Source organism: Rattus norvegicus, chromosome 10 (assembly GCF_036323735.1).
Source record: "Rattus norvegicus strain BN/NHsdMcwi chromosome 10, GRCr8, whole genome shotgun sequence".
Classification (NCBI taxonomy): domain Eukaryota; kingdom Metazoa; phylum Chordata; class Mammalia; order Rodentia; family Muridae; genus Rattus; species Rattus norvegicus.
In genome coordinates this window covers 9,546,935-9,574,299 of record NC_086028.1, presented here as the reverse complement: position 1 = coordinate 9,574,299, position 27,365 = coordinate 9,546,935, and the positions used below count along the sequence as shown (strand labels likewise).

Below are 27,365 nucleotides of genomic sequence, written 5' to 3'. Positions count from 1 at the left end.
GCAAGTTTCTTAATGTTGGGAACCATAGTTTTCACCTTTGTATGTGAAAAAAAAATGACTGGATGCAGGAAGGCAACAAATATAGTTGACTATGTGACAGCTGAGTGAAGAATGGATAGATAAATGAATGAATGGTGAGTGCATAGACGGATGGGCGGGTGGGCAGGCAGCCATGCAGGTAGATGAACAGGTCAAAGGGTAGATGGATAGATGGACAAGTGGGTGAACTGACAGATGAATAGACAGATAGATGAACATATGTATGTGTGCATGTATATGTATGTGACTGTGTATATGGATGGATGGATGGATGGATGGATGGATGGACAGATGGACAGATGGACAGACAAATGGATGGAAAGATGGATGAATGGACAGATGGATGGATAGATAGATAGGTACATGGATGAGTAGATGGCCAAGCAGGCAGACTGACAGATGGGTAGATGAGTAAATGGATAAAAGTATAGTTGGGAAGAGAGATCGAATGATAGCTAGATGGATGGATAAATGGAGAGATGGATGAGTGGGCAGATGGATCGAGGGATAGATGGATACAGGTAGACTGATGGACTCATGGACAGGTGGGTAGGTGGATGGATGCATTGATGGTTGGGAGGATGAACATGTAGATGGTTGGATAGAGATGATTTAGGAAGGTGATTGAATGAGCAAAACCAATAACTACATAGTGATGGCTTGTGTTGAAGCCGGATATATTTGCATATGACAGTCTAGGAGAGTACATTACATCTCCTTTAAAAACCCCTTTCCATACAAATAGAGGCACTAGGGGAACGGAGAGATAATTTTAATGGCCCTCAGTTTCTCTTTACTGATCTCTGACCCATAGCATTCAGGTTCGCCCCTCATCTGCTTGTAATAAAGCTTCCTTACAACACTCATATGCCTCTAATGCAAACACCACCATGTACACTTCCAAAAACTACCATAAAGGGCAATGACTCGAGAAAGAGCTGCTGGGAGTGTGATCTTTTATTAATATAAAGGGCACCTCAGCAGCACCACAGAAGGTCCTCCAAGTACAAATCTGACTCCTGCTCTTTCTCCTCCTCCAGGATATCAAAGCCGACTGCAGTAACTGCGTGGAGACAGAGGACAGAAAGGTAAGTCGATATATTTTGTCTGTCTGGTTTCAAACACAGTAACAATGTTGTAATGGCAGCCAGAGAGTTCCAGGTGCACCTCGCCAGACCCTGATATGGAGGTGACTTGTGCATTAACACTTGCAGACAGATACAGCTCGAACTCTCTGTCATCTTATTCCCCCACAGCCTGTGTTGTTTCTAATGGCTGTGGAGAGGAGTGTGTGTGCAATATGCTTAGATTTTATGAGTGTGCACCTGTGGTTTTTATTTTATTGTTCTTCTTTTCAGAAGGAAATAACTTATTTATGCGTCATAGCAAAATTTAAATCAATGTGGTTGATGTTTGATGCGTGTACCGTATGTTACATATGATATATACCATTGTATAACACTACAAGTACTATAGAATAGATGGTGACTGGAATCTGAAGGCAGAGCTATGTGTATCTGATCCATGTGCATTCACTTGAAAGTGAGCTTACCTTAATTTCCTCCAGGACCTATCCTCATAAGCAGTGACTTCCTATTTGAGATGGGAGACCAGTGGAGGGTTACTTAGCACATATATGCGTTTCCCACCCATTTATTTTGTCCATTAGCTTTGGTATCCTCAGGAGAAGCAATTGTCAGATCATTTTTCTCAGTCTCTCTTTATTAGCAAATTTCACAGGAGTTCCCGAGGAGGTACAGCTGCAAGAACATTGGGCATGGAGCTCCTGGTTACTCCTGACACAATCTGTGGGCTTAGGGCAATGGTGTCTCTTTGCAATGGAACTATTGTGGCCCAGTGTGGTCATTATCTCAACACAAGGTTTTGAGCAATGATTTCATGATGGCTAGGACATCTTCAGATGAATGTATCAGATGACTCCACAGAAAAGGACTTGCTTGTCAATATGAAGCAATTGCCTTCACGGATTTATGGAGTGTTCACGACAGCAGTTTGTGCTTACACCACAGTTTTGCTTAAGCAGAGTTCTGCTCCCATGTGTATGTTGAAGTGTCGCATGTGCTGGAAGAGGGCATTCAGGTGAGCACATATGTGGATGTCTCTGGCTAGGACACAAGTACTTGCCACTTACTTGACATATACACTCATAGACTTTCCCTACTGTTCCTACCATTGAGCATATCACTGTGCTCAGCAAGCTGGCTACCCATTTCAGATGCTCAGCCTTTCCTGGAAGAGCTTATGATGTCCACAAGAGTATTGTTATCCAGTGTAATGTTTAAGAAATAAGTTTCTGAATAAAGTTTGAAAGCTACCAGGGTAGTAGGCACTGAAGGAGTAACTTCAGCTCTATCGTTAACAGGATAATTGGGCTGGAATATGTTCTGGGATTTCCAAGCCACTCTGGTTCTGTTCTGCCTGCCCTCACTGTCTGTAGTCTATCTAATCATCACCAATACCTGGCTCTATGGCTTATCTGTGATGCTTATTGGGGGAGAAAGTTGTACAGGGTCATTCTCTACATAGTTTCAATTCTTCTGGAGAAAAACACATACACATGCACGCATTTGTGCGCCCATGTACATGCACACATACAGACATACACATACACATGTACACACACACACACAAGCATAAATTCCCACACACAATCATACATTCCCACACACAGTCTTTTCTTTCCACATACACTTGGTTTATGTTGGGAATGTTAGGGGAAGCATTTCTGAAAGTTTTTTCACTTGTTCCCAGAGACTGAGCTTGCAAACAAACCCAACCGTTGCAGCAGCTAGTGATGGGTCCTCCTGATGTGCACAAAGAGAAGCCTGCTAGGTCTACACTTCCTTGGCTAAGGATGTTGTATCTCCTGGAGTTCTTACCCTTCATGCAAAAGTCTTAATCAAAATCCAAGCATCCCAGAAGGGAAGCACATCCAGCCTCACCAGAAAAGCACATGCCCTTTAGATGCTCTGCTGGAGGCACAGCCTGCATCCACATAGGGAGGTGACTGCTGTAGCCGCTGGAGTGGCTATCATTTGTATCTAAGAGTGAACCACGGCCCTTCTGCTACGATGAAGTATAATTTGTTACCGTGATTTATAAATTTGAAGAGATGGACTTTCTTCTGGTATGTGTAAGTGCCCCGATGTCCCCTTCTGTGCAACCTAAATGCTTCAGGAAAGATCAGTAATTTAATAAAGTGGAACTAAGTGACAAGGGATGACAGAGGTGCCACAATAATAAGTAAACCTGCCTCACAAGCAATGGTCCCTTGGCCCCATGTGGATTTTCACAACTGCTGAGGGCCTTGGGTGGAGGCTTGTCAAGCATTTCTCTAAAGCTAAGCTCCTGTAAGTGGAGAAAACTGGACAGTGCTCGCCCCCCCCCCCCATCCCCACGCCTTTGCAGGAGCTTGTAGCATCCAAAAATAACTTTTCTTTTCATCTTCGCTATCTTTGCTTTTAAATCTTCCTTTGCTTTCTCTCTTCCCACAGGCTTTGCCCCTTCATCTCCACCTTGGCCTGTGCGCTTCACTGCATTTCTCACTGGTAGAGTTTTTTATTTTTTTGAAATATCAACACTTCAGTATGGTTCCTCTCCTGCTGCCCTCTTCCCCATGCACCTTGTTCTTGATTTTGTCTTATGTAGACCAGACTGGTCTCATACTCTGTGTATCTGGAGATGACTTTGAACTTCATTTTCTCTAGCCTCTATCTCTGGAGTGCTGGAATGATATATTAACTATGCCACCATGGCCTAATAATGTGGTGCCATAGAACCAGCTCAGGGCTTGTGCATGCCAGGCAAGCACCCTACCGAATGAGCCACCAGGCCTTCCTCTTCCAAGGTAAAGCCTTCCTTTGTTCCTTTTGGCTAGACAGTAATGCTCATTGAGAAATGAGTCCCTGCTCTGTAGTATTATGGGATAAGTGGAAGAACCATGATAGTCCCCACTTAGTCAAAACTCCCTGTGAGATGCTTTTTTTTTTTTTTTTTTTTTTTTTTACGGAGCTGGGGACCGAACCCAGGGCCTTGTGCTTGTTAGGCAAGCGCTCTACCACTGAGCTAAATCCCCAACCTGTGAGATGCTTTTATTTCTACATTTTTATTTTATCTCTTTTATATTATATACCATAGTTATATCACATGTATATCATATGTACATCGTGTGTGTGTGTGTGTGTGTGTGTGTGTGTGTGTGTGTGTGTGTGTGTGCACAAATATAGGGTCAGAGGACAACTTTCAGGACCTGGTTCTCTACTTTGACCACACGAGGAACTCAGTGGCCCCCGAAAGGAGACTCAGCAGAGCAAGAAGGCATTCATTTTCTCTCCTGCTTTCCTGTATCTTGGCTGTCTGGTTTCTTTTGGGACAGCAGAAAGATCACTGTCACTTGGGAAACCTCACCTTGAGGTTTATGGGAAATTTCGTGGTAGATACTGAGATAGAGTCTCATTTTGTTCCTGTGACCTATGAGCATATGAATTAGCAGCGCTCCTGAGGCTGTATCCCCGTCAGGAAGGGGCCCTTCCATCTCCTTCTTTGTCTTGTAAGATACCACTGGAACACACTATAGGCATACGGAGTGTGGCGCTCCACTCCTTGATACTGGACTGTGGATGATGCCTCCCCACAGAGGAATGACAAAGGAGGGATGTGGATTCAGCTAAGGTGACCCATCTCACCTCACCCCTCCTTGGCTGTGTACAGATGCACAAGCATTACATCATAGCACCTGTGCTCCTTCTCGGGGAGCTGAGCCATTTGAATTCATTTTTATTTGTGGTGTAAAATCCATCTGAATTTCAGACCATGATGAGGACAGTGATTCTGGTGATGAGCATAGAGGCTCCTGCATCAGTCACGGAGAGTCTGTCAGGAGAAGACAAGAGACCATTTGTCAAAGGCTGTAAACACAGGCAGGGGTTCCACTTCCCACTTGGTACCTGGCCTGGAGCAGCTAAATAGCTTTTGATCTGCTAGACAATTGTGTGGAAGAATTTGGGTGGTTCTGAAAGTTATAGCTCAAGTTTCCTTTGTGGGAGCTTGAATGTGTGATGGTTAGAGACATTGATCTATTCTGCTTAGCATTACCCACTCAGAATATATCTCTGCAAGCCCATGATGTACAAGAGAGACAATTAGTTTTGATCAGCTGTCTTGGCAGGTATGGAAGGTCCATTCCTGTCCTGTAGTGGAAATAGATCAGAGCTCTAAGGATGAAGAAGTCTTGAGTCTTAACCCATGCTGGGGTGGTCTTTTTGTTGATGCAGCGATCTCATTAATGTTCCATGAATAAACTTGACAATCCCTTTACTTTGACTTGTTGGATTTCAGTCAAATTATTTATTTGGTATGTCATTGCATTCTATCTAGTTTGAGTAGATGTTTGCCTATATTTTCCCACAAAAGCCTCACAACAGGTGGAATCCTAGAATGGGTACAAAGGTAGATATCTGTGCCAAGCATCATGACAAATGAATGGTGGTCCTAAGACCTGGGACTCCGGATACAATAGAAAACAGAATTTGAGCTTGAAGATGAGAAGAAAGTAGGTCAGGTCAGTCTAAGGAAGCCCAATAAGTACAAGAGTACCACAATCCCTTGCACAGAATACAAATCCATGCACTCTTGTAAAGTCTTGCAGAGGGATCAGAGGATTAAACACATTCTCGTGACCATATGATGTCTATCCATTTGCTGCTTCTGCTTGTTCAGGACTTTGTCAGCTCCTTCATGATCTTGCCATCTATGTATTCTCTATGTCCCCAGAATTTTCTGATCATTCACATTTTGTATCTCAAGCTGGTTCTCCAAGGGTGTGACTTGTCCTCAGCCACCATTGCTGTCATACATAGCTAATTCCAAATGCATACAGCCTGATATTTGCCTCCATTTAGAAATAATCATGATATAGCATCTCATGGATCCCAGACTAGTTTTGAACTCACAGAGGAGCCAAAGACAGTCCTGAACTCCTGACCTGCCTGTATCTATCCCTTCACTGCTGGAATTACAGGTGAGTGCCACTATCTCTGTTTTATGTAGTAGTGGATATCTAACCCAGGAGGCCAAGTATGCTAGACATATCAATATACGTATCTACCTGCTGATCTCATCCCCAGCCCTGTAAATGGTTTCCCTTAAGAGGAAAAAAAAACAGATAATAACATCAGCATCTAGTTGACACTTATAGAATGCCATGGGCAGTTTTTAGTGCTTTCATATTTAATCTTTTATCAAACATTTGCTAAGAGCCTTGTGGGCCAGATAATTATGTCAAATGTGACAAGAGGTGGAAGGGGATTGGTAAACATTCCTTGGATCCCTCAGATAGTGAAGGGAGAGGTGAGAGTGTGGCATTGACTGATGACCACTAGGCTGCACTTCCTATTATACAATCCTGTGGGGAAAGAAAGTCAAACAAAATCAGTGCACAGCACTCAAGCATAACTCCTTCTAGCATATGAGTAGCTTTCATACATAAAAACCTTCATAGATATTCTCAACAGAGCAGAAATAGCTGGGGCCATTACAAAACAATACTCCATGACACCTTCCTGGGCTGTTTCCTCTCATCCACTCACACCAAGGTATTGTCCCAGTCATAAATCCATGGGCACTTCAGGCTCATCAGGGTGGATGGTCACTGCCAGTTTTTGCCTTTCCAGTCGGACTAGGAGTTAGTTTTATAGATTAGAGAATCTCTGCACCAGATGCCTTTGGGTGCCTGTCTTTTACGTCTGAGTTTTCGTAACTTTGAGGATGAGATGTTAGGGGGCATCTCTCTTTCATGTATTTTAGGGAATTTTGTGAAACTGATGGAGATTTTATGGGTTGTGGTATCAAGTTCCATAATCCCTCATGGGCCAGAAACCCAAGTGTCAGCTGATGAGGAACACTGGGCACACTTGGCAGAGCTGCTAGCCAAGATGTACCCCACAGTATGCAGTGGTGGAGTGTGGAGTGGGCTGTCAGATACATGCACCTCTTTGTCCTTGAGGCTGGTTATGAGGAGCCACTCCACAGAACTGTGGTCTAGCAGAATGCCTATTAGCTCAGGTTCTCAAATGCCAAGGTTTGAACGCCAAACCTGGCAGCTTCCTGGCTGTTTAGTTCTTCAAGTGCCCACAAGAACATGGAAATAAAGATGGGACACTTTCTGTGGTCACCAAAGGCTTGGTGACATGCCTTGACATGCTTGAGTCTCTTGCTTTTTTGGCTGGGCATCGGGTTGTGTTCCCAGAGTTACCTTATTAGCTTATGATGTTTTGTTGAAATTTTGAGACAGGGATTCTGAATAGCTGTATCTGGTCTCAAAATTGTTAATTTTGATTAATAATATTGCAGCCCAGGCTTGCCTGAGATTCAAGACCCTCTTCTTTCAGGATTCAGATTACCTGGGACTGCAAGTAGGTACCACTGTCCAGTTTACTGCCGCCCTACTTTCCGTCTGTATTTTAACATAGACTCAGTGTGTTACCCTTTTGCGAGACCAGAGAGGGTACATGTGGGACCTGTCAGTAAACAGCAAAATAAATAACAAAGCTTCCACAGTATCTCAAGTTCCCAGTTACTGAGAATTCAGGCATCTTGTAGATTTTTCCAGTCTGGATAAGGCTGTGCAGAGAGGGTTGCTAGGCACCCTTGCAGTGGCTTCCATTCTGATTGGTTATGGACGTGCCAAAATCTGGTCTCAAACTTGTTAATTTTTGGTAACAGCAGACGGAAAGTGAGAATAGGGCTCCTGTATGATCAAACGCATGATCGATTAAGGATGCCTGCAGAGGGTAAAGGTGTAGGAGCAGTGGTTTATGTGTTACATATGGATAATTTTTTTGCCGGAACTAATGATGTTTTATTGATTAATGATATCTCCAGAGGGTAAAGGAATTGGAGCAACACTATATGTACTGTGCATGCTTTTTTCTCTTATTATCAAGATTGAGTGTGTGTTTGATTAGAGATGCTTGAGGAGAATAAAGGGATGGCAGCAGCACTACATGTGCTATATATAGACACTTCCTGTCACCAAACATGTCAAACTGTGACTGAAACAAATCCAAAGGTCCTGTACTTTTAGCCCAAGGTAGAGCAGAAGACTCTTCTTCATATATCCCATCTTTTGAGCATGTCTGTTTTTCTTATTATACTACAGACTTACACCCAATCAAAGCACAGAGGTTTTCATGGATAATGCACGATTTAAAGATCTCACAAATAAAAGCCTTTTGTCAGGTATCCTTGCATGAACTCCAGAGAAGCCTGTTCTATTGACTCCACTCTGGTGATGAGCAATTTGACTTCAGCCTCAGATTAACAGGACTATGTTTTGATTCCTTAATTTTAAAAGCATGGTTTGTCTTCTCTCCACAATTACATATTAACTGGGGCTCAGTTGCTTGCATTTTAATGCTATTAATTACAGCTATTGCTTTCATTCACCATTTATTTTGCTTAAGAGAAGCAAGACTATTCCTTTGTATAATTTTTAGTGATGCTTTTTTTCTCTAAACTCTGAATTAAAATGTATTTAAGAAATGCTTAATTAACTGCAAGCTATTTTCTTTTAGGACAGTTCTACCATCTCTTTTTCTTAATAGGAAAAAAAAAAGCCAGTTTCTTTTTACATGATGAGCAGAGTGAGCGCTAATTAATTTTTCTTTCTGTTCTGTTGGTACATTTTATTATCCCAGTCTCGATGTATGATTGGGTGTCTTCACGTGTTAGATAGAAAGCACAGGCTGTCCAAACGTGATTTATGTTGTCCTGGCGCTTTTGCAGAGTTCAGCTGAATTTTTTTCCTGTTGATGAAGGTCAGAAACCTCTGAGATGATGCCATCCATCTCAGCAACTAGGTTGCTGAAATGATTTTTGATGGGACCTAAGGCAACATCAGCAGAACTTGGGAGAGGGCTGGGGGAGGTGTACCACTGGGATGTTGCATCTGCGCACAGGTACACAGCAGCACATGCCTCTGAAGTTTGGGTGGAGAGTTTGTAAAAATCAATGTACCAGGCTTTCTCTGTTGGTATGCACTTGTTTTAGCTTATTTCCAGATTTCTTGATGGATAGTTACAAAATAAAAATCTTTGTACACTTCAGGCATGAGCATATTAGGTCAATATTCATATGCATTGTGAAGTAATTTTTAAGCAATATAATAAATACATCCATCACGTGGCTTTCCCTTTCACTGTCCCTCTCTGTCTTTCTCTGTCTGTACCTCTCTCTCTCTGTGTCTGTCTGTCTGTCTGTCTGTCTTTTTCCCTCTTTCCCTCTCTCTTTAATTCTTTTACTTCTTGTAATATATCATGCTATGGAGTACAGACGAGCCATGAATTTACAATCCTCCTGCCTCAGTCTCTCTAGGGCATGGATTAGCAGCAAGCAGTCATGCTTAACTTCTGTCTGATTTCTCTCTCTCTCTCTGTGTGTGTGTGTGTGTGTGTGTGTGTGTGTGTGTGTAGATGTTTGAGAAGAACATTTGAGATTATATATTTAGCAGATTTTCTGTTTTTTGCTTTAAACTAAGGATTGTTTTCTTGAGGGGAGAGAATGCTCCAGAATAGGGGGAAATGGAGAAATGGAAGGAGAGAGAAAGGCAGGGAGGAAAGCAATAAAGGTATTTAGTTTAATTTCTGACAGTGTCTCACACAGGTGCATAATAGCTTCATGGACTTCTGGTGGCCATGAATCAGGTAGGGTGTGGTTCAGAGACACTGGGTCCATGAAGAAGAGGGGACCAATAATGGAGATATAGGCAGTGGCCAGAGTGATGAGGATTCAGTCCAATGATCGCACAATAGAGCACCATTGTCAGAAGCCAGAAAAAGCAAAGAAAGATCAGCTCTCTCCTGATTCCCTGGTTTTAGGCACCCAGGTTCCAGAACCTTAGGGAAATTCCCTAGGCTGTGATTATGATAATTTGTTGTAGCATCTCTGAGAAACTGAATCATTCTCTAACAGAACTGAACAGCCTATAAAATCAATCATGGGCTTCCCACAAACATACCTACATGCATGTACAATATGTGCATATATATGCACACCTCACACAAGTACACATACTTGTGTAGCATGAATATACACCTACAGCAAATGTATGAAGCACTTTTACACTCATGTCCACATATTACACAAGTACACACCATATATGCACATGTGTATGCACTGCTGGGCACATATGCAGACACATGTTCACACAGAATATGCATTTACATGTACATACCAGACACATGTGATTCATACATGTTTCCATTTCTACTTGACCATGTTACAAAGGGCTGGGAGGATACCTGAGGAGGCTTCTTAATCATGTAGCTATGCTTGAGACTAGTACACAAAGAGTGGGAAATTCTAGTCACTGGGTCCTTGGACAGAGGCCCGCCAAGATTTAAAGGATCCCAAATTCTCTTACTTTCCTATACATTCCAAGCTGTTTCTGCAATGCACGGATAATTCCCACCCCACATGGGTCAGGTCATGGGCCCTTGGCCAAAGCAATCTCTCCATCATCAGGTACGTTGCAGGGGATTGCAGTAGCATTGCAGGGAGGCATGCATAGGGTAGGAAGGGCCTGCAGGGATGGTTGCCATATTCATGCAGAGTCCTGGACCCTGTCTAGACATCAACTCACTTTCCTGTGCATACCACATACATGTGCACACATGTATGTCTGGCATGCAGACACATAACAAATTCACACCACAAGGCATAAGGTGACTTTGACCCTGAATAACACAGGTAGTCAAGGTACATCCTGCATCAAAGTTTGCTTGACCAGATAGCAGCTAGTCCATTGCTCATCCAGGCCTCCCCCAAATTTAGGACACTTAACACACTTTGCATTACTTAAAAGTCCTTCTGTAATAAGTGGTCAAAAGGCCAATAGGAACGTGGATACTTTAAAAAATATAGACAGAAAATGGTATGTTTCTATGGAGACGGGAGTTTTGATTTTATCACGCTTAAGTTCAAAATGGACTTATTGCCCCCAAAAGGCAACTGACATCAAAGACCCAAAAGAGAAAGTTTTAAAGATCCAACATAAATTAAGAACTCCATACCACAAACATCAGGGAACTGGAATTAAATAAAAATTAGGCCTCGAGCAGTGTAATGACCCAGAAGTTCATTATACAGTCTAACCCTTTCAATCAAAGATCAAGTCTCATTAAAAGTCTGGCTTTGATTAGGGAAAGTTTGGGCCACCATAGCGTTGGATAGTTCAATCCATGGACTGACAGGCTATGGGAATCTTTGCTTTATTTCCTTCACTTAAAAGGTAGTGAAGTATTTATCTTGTGACATCAAAGGTGATTAATACATAGGGACATCGAACAAGAAACAGCAACAATTTGCCTACCAATGACTTTTGCCCACTAAATGCTGTGTACTTCTATGTGTAGGCATGCAAATGTGTATGCATATGTGAGCAGGGGCCAGAGACCGCCACTCAAGTTCTTCCTTTATCTTTCTTCAGCTCATATTGGATATAGGGTATCTCATTTAGCTCAGTTCTCTCTAATTTGCCTAGACTGGCTGACAGGCAATCCCTAGGGATCCTCCTTTCTCCACATCTCCAGCGAGGAGCTCACAGGTACACCCCTCCACAACGGCATCTTACATGGGCGCCTGAGAGTCTCATGTTTGTGGGACAAGCACTTTCCCACCTGAACCATCTAATGCTTCTAGTGCATTATAATTTTAGGGAAGAGTTGTCATATGTTATTGGACAGGTTGAGCATGACAAATAGAAGATCTGTTGTAGGTTGGTGCAGAAGATATGTGACACCAGCCATACGTTTCTCCCGGGAAAGGCAGGAAGAAGAAATGAAATTCATTTTACTAACATATTTCCTTTTATCCTATACATTTTCACTATGTGGTCTGTATGAAAATTATTACACACTGGCTGAGCACCCAGGCAGAATAAATAGGGAGAAAAGGGAAAGCCGGATATATGTTAACGTTCTTTCTCTGTGCTCCCAGCTTGCTGTGAAGTATACAGCTGCCCTTGCCAAGCATTTGCTAATGTCCGTGATGGACTAAACTCTCAGACACTGTGAGCTGAAATGAACCCTTCCTTCTTCAACTTGTCTATGGCAAGTGGTTTTGTTACAATGAGAAGTCATAGTTATATGATAAATGGTACTTCAATCTATGTTTTTCTTTCCTTTATTTTGCCAATTAAAACAAAATTTTAGAAGTAACACAGCAATAAAAACCAAAAGATCCCTAGAGGTTTTTCCGATAACAAAGTCTCTTATCTTTGGAGGAAAGATCATAGGCTAGCTTTTCCCTTAATGATGTACTTGTAATATATACCACATCTAAGGCCCAAGATGCACGGAATGGATGAGAGGAATCCTTTAAGCCAGAGTAGGAGGTTTCAACTGATTGAGAGCAGCTCTCGCTTTTCCCGTTTGAGCTCTGGAAGTTAATCACTGCCCATGAATAGGTGATGGGGCTTGCTGCGTAGCTCATCCAGAAGGCCAGCTGAAGCCTGGTGGCCCAGTGGCTTATAGGGGTGTTTCCAAATGAAACTCAAGTCTCTTCCCGTCTGAAATGAAAGTGATTTGGGCGGTGCTGCAGGGCGTGTTGTGGAGCAGAAACAAATCACACTGTGAGAATATAATCTCCATTTCAAACCATTCTCTGCGTGTAGCTGCTCTGTCTCCAGCACTGCTCGCACGCTCGCTAATCTCTCTGAATGGAGAATGGAGAACGGATAGAGAATGGAGCTTCCAGCAGACAGAATAGCAAGCAAGTCTTTAATAAGTGAGGAATAGCGCTGTTTTCAATTCATTTAATCTGAGAGTCTATTTGTGGAAGATTTGCAGTTTGATATTGCCAGACAGTGTCCTAAAGTTTATTATAGCTGATAGGAGGCCACTGAGAGGAATTCAGTGAGCACAAGGCAAGGAGACCAGAGGATAAGCCATGTTACATTGGGTGCATAGCACATGTGTTCCTGTCACGGAGGAGACAATGGAGGGGACAACCTGTCAGGGCTTTTCTCAGTATCACTGAGTCACTTCAGGGCTTGGACTCAGTTTACCTTCCCAAGCCTCATAATTATGTCAGGATTATTCTTTCTAGTCTCATTAATTTAAAGAAATAGTTCTGTTTTCTTTTGTCTTATTTTCTTAAATTTATGTTTTTAGAATTTCACACGTGAGTGCAGAATAATTACATCATTTCTAGCCCTCTGTGTTCCCTCTCTGACATCCAGTTCTTTGGTGTTCTTCCTACTCCTTCTAGAATACATGACCTCTTTATACATATGTATATGTATATATGTATATGTATGTGTATATATGCATGCATATATGTATACATACATATACACACATATACATATATGTACATACACATGTATGCACACACATATATACATACAGATGTACATATACAGGAACACACATGTATATATGCATTATACCCGCATGTATATGCATGCACATATATATATTACATACATACATGTGCAGATATACATACACAGAGATACGTATGTCCTACTGAGTCCAGTTGATGTATGTATATGCATGCATTTATGACTAGCCGCTTAGCATTGGGAGCTTGTTCCTGAAGTAAACTGGTTTTCTCTCTTTCAGAAGCCATTGAGTGCCTACAAGTCTTCATCTAGGGGCGGACTATGGAAATTTCCTCCCATACATATCACATCAACTGATGTGATTATTATGCATTTCTTCTTTATACAACCATAGTGTTGATACTCCATAGCTGAAATCTCCCTGTTATGCCCAGAGGATACTGTGTAGCAGCAGACTTCCAGGTTCTTTGACTCTTACATTATTTCTGTCCCTTCTGAGGTTTCTCTGAGTCTTAGGTATATGGGCTGTGTTAGAAATGAACCGCCTGGGTTTGGGAAGCCTACAGTTACTCCCTGTATTTTAACCAGTTGTAGATGTCTACAGCAGTTTCTCCGAGTACAAGAAAAAGCTTCTTTGATGTGAGATGCGAGGCCCGTTGGGGTTGAGATGGATGTTATAGGTATAATGCTGCTTCTCTATCTGAGGGCAAACATTTTCAGTGGTCCCTTCTCTTTCAGGAGGTAGCTTTGTCATTTGTCTGTGCTGGGTATAAATGGATTGAATAGTTCCAACTTGCTTTGTTCACCCTCAGCTCAAGAACTGGGAATGAAGAAACAGTGAACCACCTAAGTACAAACTGACAACCCAGTCATCCAAGGAGATGCACATCATTCCTCATGCTTCCCGAGGAAGCCAAGCTCTTCCTGTTTGTATGTGTCAGTTCCCATCCTTCTGCTTCTCATTTCTCTATGTGGATTGTTAATTTATCAGAGAGAGAGAGAGAGAGAGAGAGAGAGAGAGAGAGAGAGAGAGAATCTTCTTTTTGAGTGAATACAAGCACCCTTCTCATAAAGCCACACTTCTCAGCGTTTACTTTCTGAGCTTTGCCTGGTACACTCGCAGAGCCCATTAAAGCAATGTTTGTATGTGAGAGGCCAGGCTGGGCAGTTCAGAGTTTAGACTTTGGGCTGGAACATGGTTCAGTGCATTCCTTCATGAGGCTGAATTAAAGACGTCTTAGGAATCTGCTCTGTCTGCCTTGTGATGATATCCTCATTCTTAAGATGGGGTTGAAAAAGAATCACCATCTCAACATTGGTTGAGAAAAAAAAAAAAACTACCCAGATTGCAATTAGGGTGGAGTTTCTCATATTCTCAGGGACTGATGAGACTGTAACTATGGCAACTGGTTCCCTTCGTCTCTGCATCTTCTTTGACCTCTTCATGGATGAGGTGGTAGGTTCTCATTTACAGTAACTATACATGTTGGGCTTTAGACGTGCATTCTGCTTTTCCACTGTGCAAGTTAGATTTACCAGGAAACAGGCCATGGCAGGCACTATCTGATGAACGCCCTTATCATTTTAATCTAAATGGTTGTGCTTCCCCATGGAAGGTAGAAAAAAAACAGCACGTAGGCTAGATACACTATTCTGTAAGTGTTCTCATATTAAAAGTATATTTACATAATTATTTGTATGTGTTTGAACGGACTGCTTGAATATTCTGGACCTTTGTGGTGAGGACAGAATTCAATTAGCTCCCATGCAAACGTCACAATATAAATTCAGATGCAGGTTTAGGCTAATTGGAGCTTTAGTAACTTAGAGAAAATGTCAAATCAAGCCACCAAACCTCTGTTTTCACCCAACCTTGGTTAAAGCTGCACTCTGCTTACTTGGTGGCGACCTGCCCACAGGAAGATGTGGCGATGCAACCGGACAGCCCAGAGGCAGATGAAGAGCAACATTTGGCCTTGTTGACAGAGCGGGGTTGTACAGTCATGAGTGGCCTCCATCTCCGTAAGACGTTCAGCAGGAAAACCAATCAAAATAACGAATGCACTTATTTTAGTCATTTGGTTAAATATGTAAAAAACCAACAACGCTACTTAGGAGCAAGACCCCTCCTCTGTCTTCTCCATAGTCAGGACATAAAGCCAGTTTGCCCCCAACACACTTTTGTCAAGTAAATTAAATGTTTGGTGTTCACGTGATTATGTTAGTCATATAACGTATCTCTCTGTAACTCTTTCCTCACAGTTGTGAGGCGAGTGAACAGCATCAAGATGCATCACTGAGCGAGTGCCTGCTGCCTGTCGCTGCTGACAGACCAGTTCAGCACCCTTGTTCTGAGTAAGTTCCTGGGTGCAGTTCTGAAAGATGGGCACAAGAGGCGCCATTTCTGAGCACCACTTTATTGCTCTATTTAGACCTTAGCCAAAAAAAAAGCAGCTTGGGGGAAGAAAGGGCTTCAATTTTAGGAAAGGGAAAGTAGTTGGGAATTTGGTGTTAATTATACTGGACATGTTTTTCATCCCTGTGTTTCAAGCTCTAAGCTTGCCAGTAGAGACCAGTGCATGGCAGAATTCCTGAGCTCTACCCATGAGTCTCCCTTTGTCCCATTTTGAACCCCCAGACTGTCACTAGAGAGGGGCATATGTCCCACAGGGGCAAAAGTGTTCCCACCTGAAGCTCACTGGTGGAGCATAGCATTGTCTCGGTGGTGCTCCAGTATGAACTTTCTACAATGTATTTTCAAAACAAAGCAGGATGAAGGAAAGGAAAGGAGACATAGGTCACTTGGCAAAGTGCCTGCCGCACAAGCATGAGGACGTGAATTTGAGCCCTAAAGTCCACATAGAAAGGTGGTATGTATATGGTAGTGCATTCTTCTGCTCCCAGGACTGCAGACACAGAGGTCAGGTCCCTGGGTCTTGCTGGTTAGGCAGCCTAGCAAAACCAAACAGTGAGGACAGAGGGATAAGACTTATTCAGTAGAGTGGTGCCATGCAAGCATGAGGATCTGTGACGCATCCTTAGCAGCAATGTAAGAATGCTACGTGTGAAGAAGGTATGCTCTTGTACTCAGAGAGCTGGGAAGCAGTCATGGGAGAGTCTGGGCTTGAGGGCCAGCTCTTCTAAGCATGTTGAGGAGTACAGTGAGAGACACTGTCTAAAAGATATGAGACGAAAAGCAGTAGAGAAAGAGACAGCTAACATGGACCTCTGGCTTCCATATGTATGTGCACACATGTGCATGCATGTGTATACACACACACACACACACACACATTCTCTCGCATGATCACACAGATCTGGATTTAAAAAAAAAGCTACCAAGAAAATGCTTTTGTAAAGTAAAAGAGACAAAAGGGACTGAGCTAAAGACAGTGCTGGGATTAATATTGTAAAGGCTTTAAGTATCCTTTGAGACATGATGCTGCTGGGCATAAACCTTCTATAAAGTTCATTTTTAAGTATGGTAACTAACTTGTAGTTATACAGAAATCTGTCATTAGAAAAGACATTCTGAGGTGCTGAGGGCATATATAGCTAAAGCCTGCTGCACATTGGGAGAGCACAAGACCAAACCATACACACACACACACACACACACACACACACACACACACACACACACAGTATGTGTATGTAACACACATAATGCGTGTATGTGTATGTACATGTACATGTACATAGGTATAATATGTCACTTATGGAAAATATTTCATATATTTTCTGCCATGTGAATCACTTTGAATATAATTCAAGTTATGAAGTTCAAATTAATATACATGTTAGGTAGTATTACAGACATTTTACATTTGCGTACATTCACAGATAAACATACAAACACACACACACATACACACACATGCACACACACAGAGACAGAGAGACAGACAGACAGACAGACAGAGAGAGAGAGAGAGAGAGAGAGAGAGAGAGAGAGAGAGAGAGAAAGAGGAGTGATGCTGGTTATTATTATTGACAAGCCTGCGGTGGCCCCTTTAAATGTCTGGATTTTAATTTGTGCAGTGTGGGAGTCGTTGAATTTCCTTATAGCTTCATGGCGGTTTGAATGTTTTCATAGCTTTATTTTAACTTCTGAATCTAAACACACCTGGGCATGTGCATGCTAATTATCTTACCAGAGCAGGTGGGCTGCTGGTGTCTTGGCTCAAACAGCCAGTAGGTGGCAGTGTGCAACCAAGAAACCATTGCCTGGCGCCAGACACTGTTTTAATTAGCTAAAAGGAAAACAGGTATGGCTAAGCATATCATTTATTTATTTATTTATTTATTTATTTATTTATTTATTTATTTATTTATTTATTTACTTACTTTAATTTGTCTGAGCAGCCACTGAGGGCAGATGGTTTCCCTTCCCTTCTCCCAGCTTAAGTATCAGAGGAGAAGGAATATCAAAAAGCAATCAATTGTTGGCCTGGGCCAACCCCCTGAACTTTAGTCCTGCAAACATCATCAGCCCTGTGCCATCTTCGAAATTGCTGCAGTGGAAGGAAGCATGGAGCTATCAATTACTTCTGGGACTGCAATGGCCTCTGTCCTTGAAAAGCAAGCCTGCTGACTGTGGTGAGATAAAGGGCTGCTGTGCAGGCTAGAGGCGGGATTCTCTATTGCTGTCCTAGAAGTTGATGGAGGGCCCTGGAGGAAGAAATGGAAGACCATCCTAAATAGTACATGATAGTCAAGTCCCCTAAAACGAATTACCATGAGCTGTCCAGCCCAATAATTGCATCATGGAGGCTTCAGAAGCAGCCGTTCTCGTGGAAGCAGAAGCCTCCCTTAAAAGACCATGTCTCCTGGAACTGTTCACTTTGTCTCTTGAGGGGAGAAGGCAGGGGAAATGCTAGGTGGTCTGCATGCACTAAGCACAAGTTATATCTTCATTGATTTCTTTCTTTAGAGTACTCTCCACATTCACCAATGCAACAGGATAGCATCAATACTGCTTTCCTATCTCAGAAACAGTGTGTAGTTAGGAGACTGGGAGTGGCTCAGTCTGTAAAGAACTTGCTTTGAAAGCACAAGGACCCAATCTTGATCCCCAGCCATGCTGAGCTCACACCTAACCAGCTGAGCTCACACCCAACCAGCTGAACTCACACCTAACCACGCTGAGCTCACACCTAACCATGCTGAGGTCTCACCCAAGCATGCTGAGCTCACACCTAACCATGCTGAGCTCACACCCAACCAGCTGAGCTCACACCTAACCATGCTGAGCTCACACCCAAGCATGCTGAGGTCACACCCAACCAGCTGAGTTCACACCCAACCAGCTGAGCTCACACCTAACCATGCTGAGCTCACACCTAACCATGCTGAGGTCACACCCAAGCATGCTGAGGTCACACCCAACCAGCTGAACTCACACCCAACCAGCTGAGCTCACACCTAACCATGCTGAGGTCACACCCAAGCATGCTGAGGTCACACCCAACCAGCTGAGCTCACACCCAACCAGCTGAGGTCACACCCAAGCATGCTGAGGTCACACCCAACCAGCTGAGCTCACACCCAACCAGCTGAGCTCACACCTAACCAGCTGAGCTCACACCCAACCAGCTGAGCTCAAACCTAACCATGCTGAGCTCACACCTAACCATGCTGAGGTCACACCCAAGCATGCTGAGGTCACACCCAACCAGCTGAGGTCACACCCAACCAGCTGAGCTCACACCCAACCAGCTGAACTCACACCCAACCAGCTGAGGTCATACCTAACCAGCTGAGGTCATGCCCAACTTTGCTGAGTGTGATAGTGCACACTTGTAACTCCAGGGAACTCTGAGTCTCGCTGGCCAGGAAATATATTCTAAAAGGTGAGCTCTAGGCTATCGACAGACACTGTTCAAAGGTGCCCCTGAGGATGATGCCTTTTGACCTTCACAGGAATGCACAGACATGATAATGCATGAGTGAGCGTGCATGAGCACGCACACCCCCCCACACACACACATGAGAAGGGGGGAGGGGAAAGGGGAGTGTCCTACCATTTGAAGCACTATGGGTGAATCAGGGCATAGAACACCAAGATATGTAAACCAGACACAAAAAACAAACACTGCTAGCTTGTGCCACATATGGGTTGTAACAGAGTTGAAGTTCTACTGGGAAGGAATGGACAGGGTTGGAGGGAACACGGGTTTATTGATCAATTTTAGCACTTTAGGTAAATTGAATAATGTCCAAAGAATTTTGAGTAAGTCGATCAAAGTCCTGGGGTTTCTTTCTTTTTCTTCTTTCTTTTAATTTTTAAAATCCCTCTTATAGTAAAATAATCCCAGATATTTTCTCATGAAATAAAAGCCATCCATGTTCTTTCCAGAACATGTCAAACATCCTGAAATGTAAAGGGATAATTGTGTGTATGTTGGTCTCATTGTCCAAGAGTCACTATTTTAAGGCAGACATAGGGACACAGGCTCCAAACTCCATCACCTGGGAAGCTAACACAGGGAGATGGAAGTGTGAGACTAACCTGGGCTAAAAAGTGAGTTCCAGGCCAGCTGTTGTCTTGGTTACTTTCTACTGCTTTAGCAAGGTAATTTATAAAGGAAAACATTTGATCTGGGGCTCATGGTTCTAGAGGGTAGTAGAGGCCATGATCATCATGGTGGGGAGAATGACAGCAGAAAGGCATCCATGGTACTGGAGCACTAGCTAAGAGCTTACATATGATCCACAAGCACAAGGCAGGGAGAGAGAGAGAGAGAGAGAGAGAGAGAGAGAGAGAGAGAGAGAGCGCGAGCGTGTGAGAGCACTAGTTAGTATGGTTGAGATTTTGAAATGTCAGAGCTTATCCCTAGTGTCATAGCTTGCCCACCTAGTGACATACCAAGGCCACACACCCTGATCCTTGCCAAAGAGTTCCACTCTCTGGTGACCAAGCATTTGAATATATAACACTTATGGGAGTCATTCCTATTCAAGCCAGCACACCTGGGCTGCAGTGTTATAATCATTCTTGTAAAATAAAAGTCAGAGGTAAGAGAGTAGCCACAAAGAGCAGACCCTCTCCCCGAAATAAAAACAGCAAAGGAATAAAAATTTAAACTGATTTATTTTCATCCTATTTTTTCTATCCAAAGAACATAAACGTTCAACACAGACTCTACCTGTTTTGTTTCCCTTGTATGTCCAAAATAATCCCCTGCCTCAGTTGGCCCTGCCTCAGTTGGCCCTGCCTCGGTTGGTAGGTGTTTTTAGTTTCAATTCTATCACATTTTTTGTTTATTTGTGTACATGCTTTTGGGTGTGCATAGGCCACAGTGCAAGTGTAGCGGTCAGAGGACATCGTCACCTGGTTTCTTCCTTCTACCATGTACGTCCCCTGGATTGAGCTCAGGCCATCAGACATAATGACAGGTGCCTTTACCCGCTGAGCTTTCTTACTGACATCACATAGCTTTTTGTTTTTAAAAACTCTTTCTTTTATTGTATATTAGATGAATTCTACTGTGGAAAAAAGAGGCTCATCCCACCTTTGAAGAGGTGTAGTGGACCATATATGAAAACGTATTCTCAGAAAACATTCATGGGGCGTGTGCTTTACTGGGACTTGTTTCAAGTAAGCCCCACAGCTACAGCAGTGCTAACCCTTATCCCCTCCATGTTAGACGCACATGAGAAGGAGCACGTCTCTGTCTTTGAACTGGTCTGGCACCCACCATCAGAATTGCCTCATCCCCCAGGCAAGTCTCAAATCAGCAGAGACCCTAACCAGCACCACATGCAGGAAAGCTGTATGAGAACGTTGCAGCCTGCTTGTGTTATTGGAAGCCTCTTCCCCTCTTCCTTTGCTAGGTGGATGCTTCCGGAAGCCCCGTGGGCCATCTGGCTGCATGCAGATGACAGCACACCCCACATCTCTCAGCCCGCGCCTCCCTTGTCCCTTCCATGAAGCTTATTTTTGCATAATTTAAGCATGACATGGTTGTGCCATTTAAGTTCTGTGAAATTGGTGTTCTACCATCCATGAAATTATATACATCTTGGGAATATTTCCAGTTACTACAGGGGAGAATGCATTCTTGTAGAGGGGTGCGACAACAGCAGACTCCATTGAGCCATCCCCCCAGAAAGCAGTTATCACTCTGCACCATGTTGTGGTATAAAGGTAGACATTTGCTGCTTAAATCCTAGAGAAACAGAACTGCAGGGATAAGCAACCTTTTATGTATTTGTCCTAATTCATCCCATGGCCCCCAGCTTCCCCCACCATGATTCTCCCTAATCCCAGCTCACACCTTAGAGACTCATAGACTTGCTAACATTGCAGATTCCATTGTTCTGTATGTCCAGGACAAAGATGAACCATCCTTCAAAGAATGTTTACCATTGATGGGTTTCATGAACATGATTGCCAAGTGCAGATGTAGATTCTACTCATTATATGGACTGGGATAACACATCATCATGCAGAGGCAGTGTGTGCTTTGTTTGCCAGATCTCTGTGTTACTGAGAGGAAGGGCAGGTAGCTGGTTCCTGAAAAACATCACATGTGTGGAAAGATGTCTTTTCTTAAATCTTGGGACATCCATGGGAACTCAATTACAGTGAGCATTCCATGATTTCCTGGTTTTGTGTCCCAGTGATGATTTGTATTCCTTGAAACAGTTCAGTATGGCTACCGTGTCATGAAGATACCTGGGTGGTTTAATATTGACAAGCTTGGCACAGTTTACAACAGTTCTCCAGGCAATGGTTTTACCAGAGAAGATATTGGGAGTCAGGGTTTTTCCTTCTCTGAAGCCTTTAGTTATTGTGTATTTTTGACAGGATCTCATGTATCCCATGGTGTCCTTGAACCCTGAGCTGTGGTTGATTTATTATTTAGGATACTCCTGAACGATTGGATTATAGGTGTGAATTTCCATGCCCAGTTTTTTCAAAATGTAGTATTGGAGATTCAGTACAAAGATTTGTGCATTCTAAAAAGGCACAGCAGAAGCTAAACCACATCCTCAACCTCTTTGTCTTATCTTCAGAGGATAGTGATGTCAGCAGGATGACAGATAGAGGGCTCATACCTACTCTAGTATAAGCTGGTCCAATGAAGCCAAGTGATACTTCTATTGATCGTCAGGCAGAATAGATCATGTGGGCTCAACTTAACTGTCAAGGAATATATAGAAAGCCAATGGTCAAGAAAAACAGCGTGTGCATGAGATTTCTCTGCCATGTTACCCATCTCTGAAGAGAAGCTCCAGAAAATTCCACCTGCTAACCACAATGTACTTTGGAGAGGCTGCTCCATGATGGATGCTGCACTGCACATTTCCCCCCAACTCCTTCATGCAGATTCTGTGTTGACAGGAATAGGGCTGTCGGCTAATTGCACAAAGCATTTATAGAATTATCACAGGGTTTAGAAGATGATTTATTTCCAGCACAAGTAAATAAAAACCTGGACTTCATACTTAGAACCAGTAGAGGTCACGCATGCCTCACAGTCCACCAGGTGCTCCTCTGCAGATTCTGACTGGAAAGCTTTACAACTTCAGGATCATTGCTTAAGCCTGATCACAGCTGGAGCTTTCCTCCAGACTCTCTCAGTTTTCATATGCACCAGTACAGGTGGGGCAGCTCAGCATCAGGAAGATTCTAGCTAGGCTTATGGGCCGTGTTTATCGTTATAGTGAAAGGAAAATCATCTTTTAAAGTGAACATCTTCTCTTCTGCATTTCAAATAGTGTACAAAGGTATTTTCACTATGACCTGAGAGATACTGATTGAGATGACCCACAAGCTATGTCTGTCTGATGGTGATAATGTCCTTTATAAATGGTCTTCGTGCTTTCAGATAGCTGCTTCCTTCCTGTGTGTAGACACTCTCTCTGGAGACAGCTGTCATGAAAGTCCTCTTGATGTGCTTTGTGACATGTCTATCATTTTCATTCTGAGTGGTTCTTCATTGAAACTGTCAAGGTGGACATAAGCTGGGACAAGCTGTCTTATTTCTGTCTCCTTACAGGAAGACCACTTGCACAGCCTGGCCCAGCAAGAGCGGTGGTCTTCCAAGCTGCAGAAAGAAGGCTGCCTTCATGCCATGCTCCTGAGTGTGTAGATAACAAATGAAAAGAGGCAGCTACAAAGCATAAGTGTTTACTGTTCCTGAGGCCAAAGAACAAACTGATAGAACATTAGTTTCAGGCATTGATAGCAAACGAGTTAATCTTCTTTGAGTAAAATTTTAAAAACTGAAGTGTTTTATTTGTTTGATTGTTTCTGTATTATTTTTGTTCAAGGAGAGTTATCCTTGGCTGACATGAAAATCATTAAAGTATGTCCTTAGACTTGAATTGAGTCTCTGGTATATGGAGATTGAGATAGGACTGGAAAAATGGCTCACTTGGTCAAGTGCTTGTGTCAGTAAGATACTCTGGAACCCACAGTAAAAATACAAGCATGATGGTGCACAGTTGAAATCTCAGCTAGGGAGTGGGGACCAGACAGCTCCTTGGGGCCCAGGGTAGCCTGCTTGGTGAGTTCCAGGCCTATGAGAAGCTTAGTCATTCTCAAAAAATGATTGGAGAACATCTGAGAGATTAGAACTGAAGATTTCTCTGGACTTCTTTTGTATGCACACACACACACACACACACACACACACACAAACATGCAACCACACACGCGCACACATAAGCACATGCACATGCACCATCCACTCATGAATCTTTGCCCACATGCAGACATATATAGACAAATAAGGCTACAACTCATATTTCATTACCCATGATTTAAAACAGTGGTTCATTTATCAACATGGTAAATAATACTACCTTTTAGTATATATATATATATATATATATATATATATATATATATATATATATATATTAGTTTCTTTTTAAATTGCAGTCCCTGAATAAGAAAGAACAATGGTAAGGTGTGTGCTTCTACACTGGCAGACTCACCACCCAGGCCACACATCCTCTTACTGTCAGCTGTACGAGAGCACTCCAAATTCTCTAGAAAGAAGAGATTACTGGCAATACAAATGATTTTGCCTAAAAGATTCTAATAGTAAGGAGGCAAATAGCAACCCATTTGTACTGAACAAAGGGAACCCAAGTGAGAGCTAAGAAACCCTTAATCACCACTGGTCCCAGATGCAGCCATTAGTGACTACACTGGTGTGATATATCATTGACCAATACTAAGAAGCAGTGGCTTGATTACCTGCTTAGTTGGTTGGGAATGTTAATTAGCCTGATTAGTGAACTGAGCTCTTGTCCTGTTGCTATGATAAAATACCCTTACAAAACAACTTAACGCAGAGTAAGTTTATTTAGCTCACAGTTCAAGGTACAGTCCATCATGGCAGGCAATTCAAGGCAGCAGGGAGTTGAAACAGCTGGTCACATTGTAGCCATAGTAAGGAAGCAGAGAGCAAGGAACACATGCTATCTGGTGCCCAACTTGCTATCTCAGTTTTGAATAACTTGGGATCCCCTGTCCAGAGGATGGATCTGCCCACAACTAAGATCAGTCCCACACCTCAGCTAAGACAGTGAAGACGATTCACGGGCATGGCAATAGCTTGTTTACCAGGAGAATACACTCTTTGTTGGGTTGACAATTAACTTGGTCACATCAACTATATTCTGAGGATTAGGATAACCAGCAAAAGTATGTCTAAGCTCAAGATATCTTGAGAATTATCATCTTTCTTTCTTTACTTTAGAAAAAACATAAGCCAAGAATTATGAAGTCCCCTAGCCTACATTTTTCATCCTGTATAGATTTACATTATGGAATCTCTATTTATTTAACTTGGAAACATACACAGGGAAACCATCAAGGCTTTGCCCTTTTGCCTGTGGTAATACCTGTCAACCTAGCAAGGCAGGTGGGTCATGGTTGGGGGTGAAATATTTCCTTGTTTGTAGAGCTCAAACAAGGGCCTTGCTCCTGCCACACCCACAGTTCTTCTCTGGGTTCTGTTATGTTCCTTTGGCTCATTAGCCTGGTGACACGTCTGTGTCTTCAGAGATATCAAGAAAGTGAAAGGGATGCAGGTTTCAGGAAAAAAAATAATCTCCAGCCCCGTCTTTAATATCAGTGTTAGCCATGTGGGAAATACATGGTAACCTCCTTGGAAGATGTTTTCCTGTCCCTGTACAAGCTCCTCTAGGTTTTATACAGAGCAACTCTATGCATATACCAGGGAGATGGGAACTGAGGAAGGTGGAACCCATGGTAAATGTGAGAAGTTCTTTGTGCATGTATGTATGTGTATGTGCCTGTATGTGGGGTACAGGTGCATGAGATTGAGCCTGAGCATGTGCGGGTGCTCTTGCATGTGTGTGACAGATAGATCAATAGATTGATAGATACATACATAGATACATAGATAGATATCTCAGGTATCTTTCCTTAGAATCTGTCTACCTTGTTTATTGAGATAAGGCTTCTCACTGGCCTGGTACTCCCCAGGTGACTTAGTTTTGCTGTCCAAAAATCCTAGGGTATTTCTGCTTACTCAGCACCAGATACATGCCTTTGTGTCAGAGAGTTTTACATGAATTCTGAGGACTGAACACAGGTTCCAAGGCTGGTGGAGCAAGCAGTTTACAAATAAGCTGTTTCTCTCCTTCCCTCTTTCCCTCCCTCCCTCCGTCCACATGTCCCTCCCTCCCTGTCTCCTACCCTTCTTCTTTCCCTCCCAACCCATCCTGCCACTGTCCTCTCAACTGTCATCAACATCATGAACAGCCCCCATCACTGCTGCTACCCAACAATCCTTTGGTGTCAACCTTGTATCAGCTACTCTCTCAGATTCTATGTGGACCATCTCATCTTCTGTTGCCCATGGTTGACATGGTCCTTCCCAGTGCACCAACGACAGAGTGAAGATGCCTTGTATTATTGTCTGTGTTGATTTTCATTCCTTCTTGGTGTGTGAACACATTTGTCACTGCACCATTGTCGTTCTCATTGCTGTTACCAAATACCTGATAAGAAGCAACCAAATGGAAGGTTTATTCTGGCTTATGATTTTAGAGTTTATGGCAAAAAGTCCTCATGGCAGGGGCTTGGAGATAGCTGGTCACTGCATTGAGAGGATGAAAGCAGAGAGAAATATTTCTGGTGTTCAGTTTGCTTTCTCCTTCACGAATCAGTCCAGGACCTCAGCCCATGGGATACTGTCATCCATATTTAGAGTTTCTTCCCATCTTATTTAACCCACCTAAGAAACAGTCATATTCAAAGGCTTATCTCCTAAGTGACTGTAGATCCTGTCAAGTTGACAATATGAACCTAAACATATGACAGTATGTTTAGGTACAGAGATATGAAAGGAAACTCTTACCATTTGAGTCTCAGATCCAAGGTGGGGACTTCTCATGTTTATGGATCATGGCCTTCTACTCCCTGCTGAGCCTTTTGCTTCCATTAAACTGCTCTCTTGTCTGCTTCTGTGTCATACTGTCAAGGTTCTATCTATTGTCAATGTTCCACATACTGCCAATGCTCTATTGTCAATAATCTGTCTACTGTCAATGTTCTATTGTCAACATTCTATTATCAACACTCTGTCTACTGTCAATGTTCTATTGTCAACATTCTATTATCAACACTCTGTCTACTGTCAATGTTCTATTGCCAACATTCTATTATCAATATTCTATCTACTGTCAATGTTCTATTGTCAACATTCTATTATCAATATTCTATCTACTGTCAATATTTTATCTATTGTCAATGTTCTCTCTACTGTCGATGTTTTACAATTGTCAATGTTCTATCTATTGTCAATATTCTATCTACTTTCAATATTCTATCATCAATGTTCCATCTATTGTCAGTGTTCTATCTACTGTGCCACTCTTCAATTTCTGTTAACTCAGAGAAAAGGCTGGGATGTGAATCAATTTTCTATTCTATTTATCTTGACAAAACATTTAAGAGATTAGACAGCATTTG

General features: G+C 42.7%; 1 protein-coding gene and 1 long non-coding RNA gene across 21 annotated transcripts in view; one reads left to right on the top strand and one right to left on the bottom strand.

Moving 5' to 3' along the window:
- Positions 1 to 27,365, top strand: part of Rbfox1 (RNA binding fox-1 homolog 1) — a 2,095,840-nt gene that overhangs the window by 1,180,349 nt on the left and 888,126 nt on the right. For all 18 annotated transcript variants that reach the window (XM_039085817.2, XM_017597207.3, XM_017597209.3 and 15 more), the window contains one exon: positions 1,080 to 1,127. In XM_039085817.2, the coding sequence (XP_038941745.1) occupies positions 1,080 to 1,127 (48 nt within the window). The remainder of the gene's footprint in view (positions 1 to 1,079; positions 1,128 to 27,365) is intronic.
- Positions 979 to 26,928, bottom strand: LOC134480751 (uncharacterized). Of its 3 annotated transcripts, XR_010055517.1 has the most exons (6): positions 26,752 to 26,928; positions 17,750 to 18,073; positions 17,557 to 17,655; positions 15,301 to 15,420; positions 4,746 to 4,932; positions 979 to 1,102 (listed from the first exon to the last, which is right to left on the bottom strand). It is a non-coding gene; the product is annotated as an uncharacterized LOC134480751 (long non-coding RNA). The 3 variants fall into 3 exon arrangements; XR_010055515.1 differs by lacking the exon at positions 17,750 to 18,073 and having other exon boundaries at positions 26,752 to 26,926; XR_010055516.1 differs by lacking the exons at positions 15,301 to 15,420; positions 17,557 to 17,655; positions 17,750 to 18,073 and having other exon boundaries at positions 26,752 to 26,919.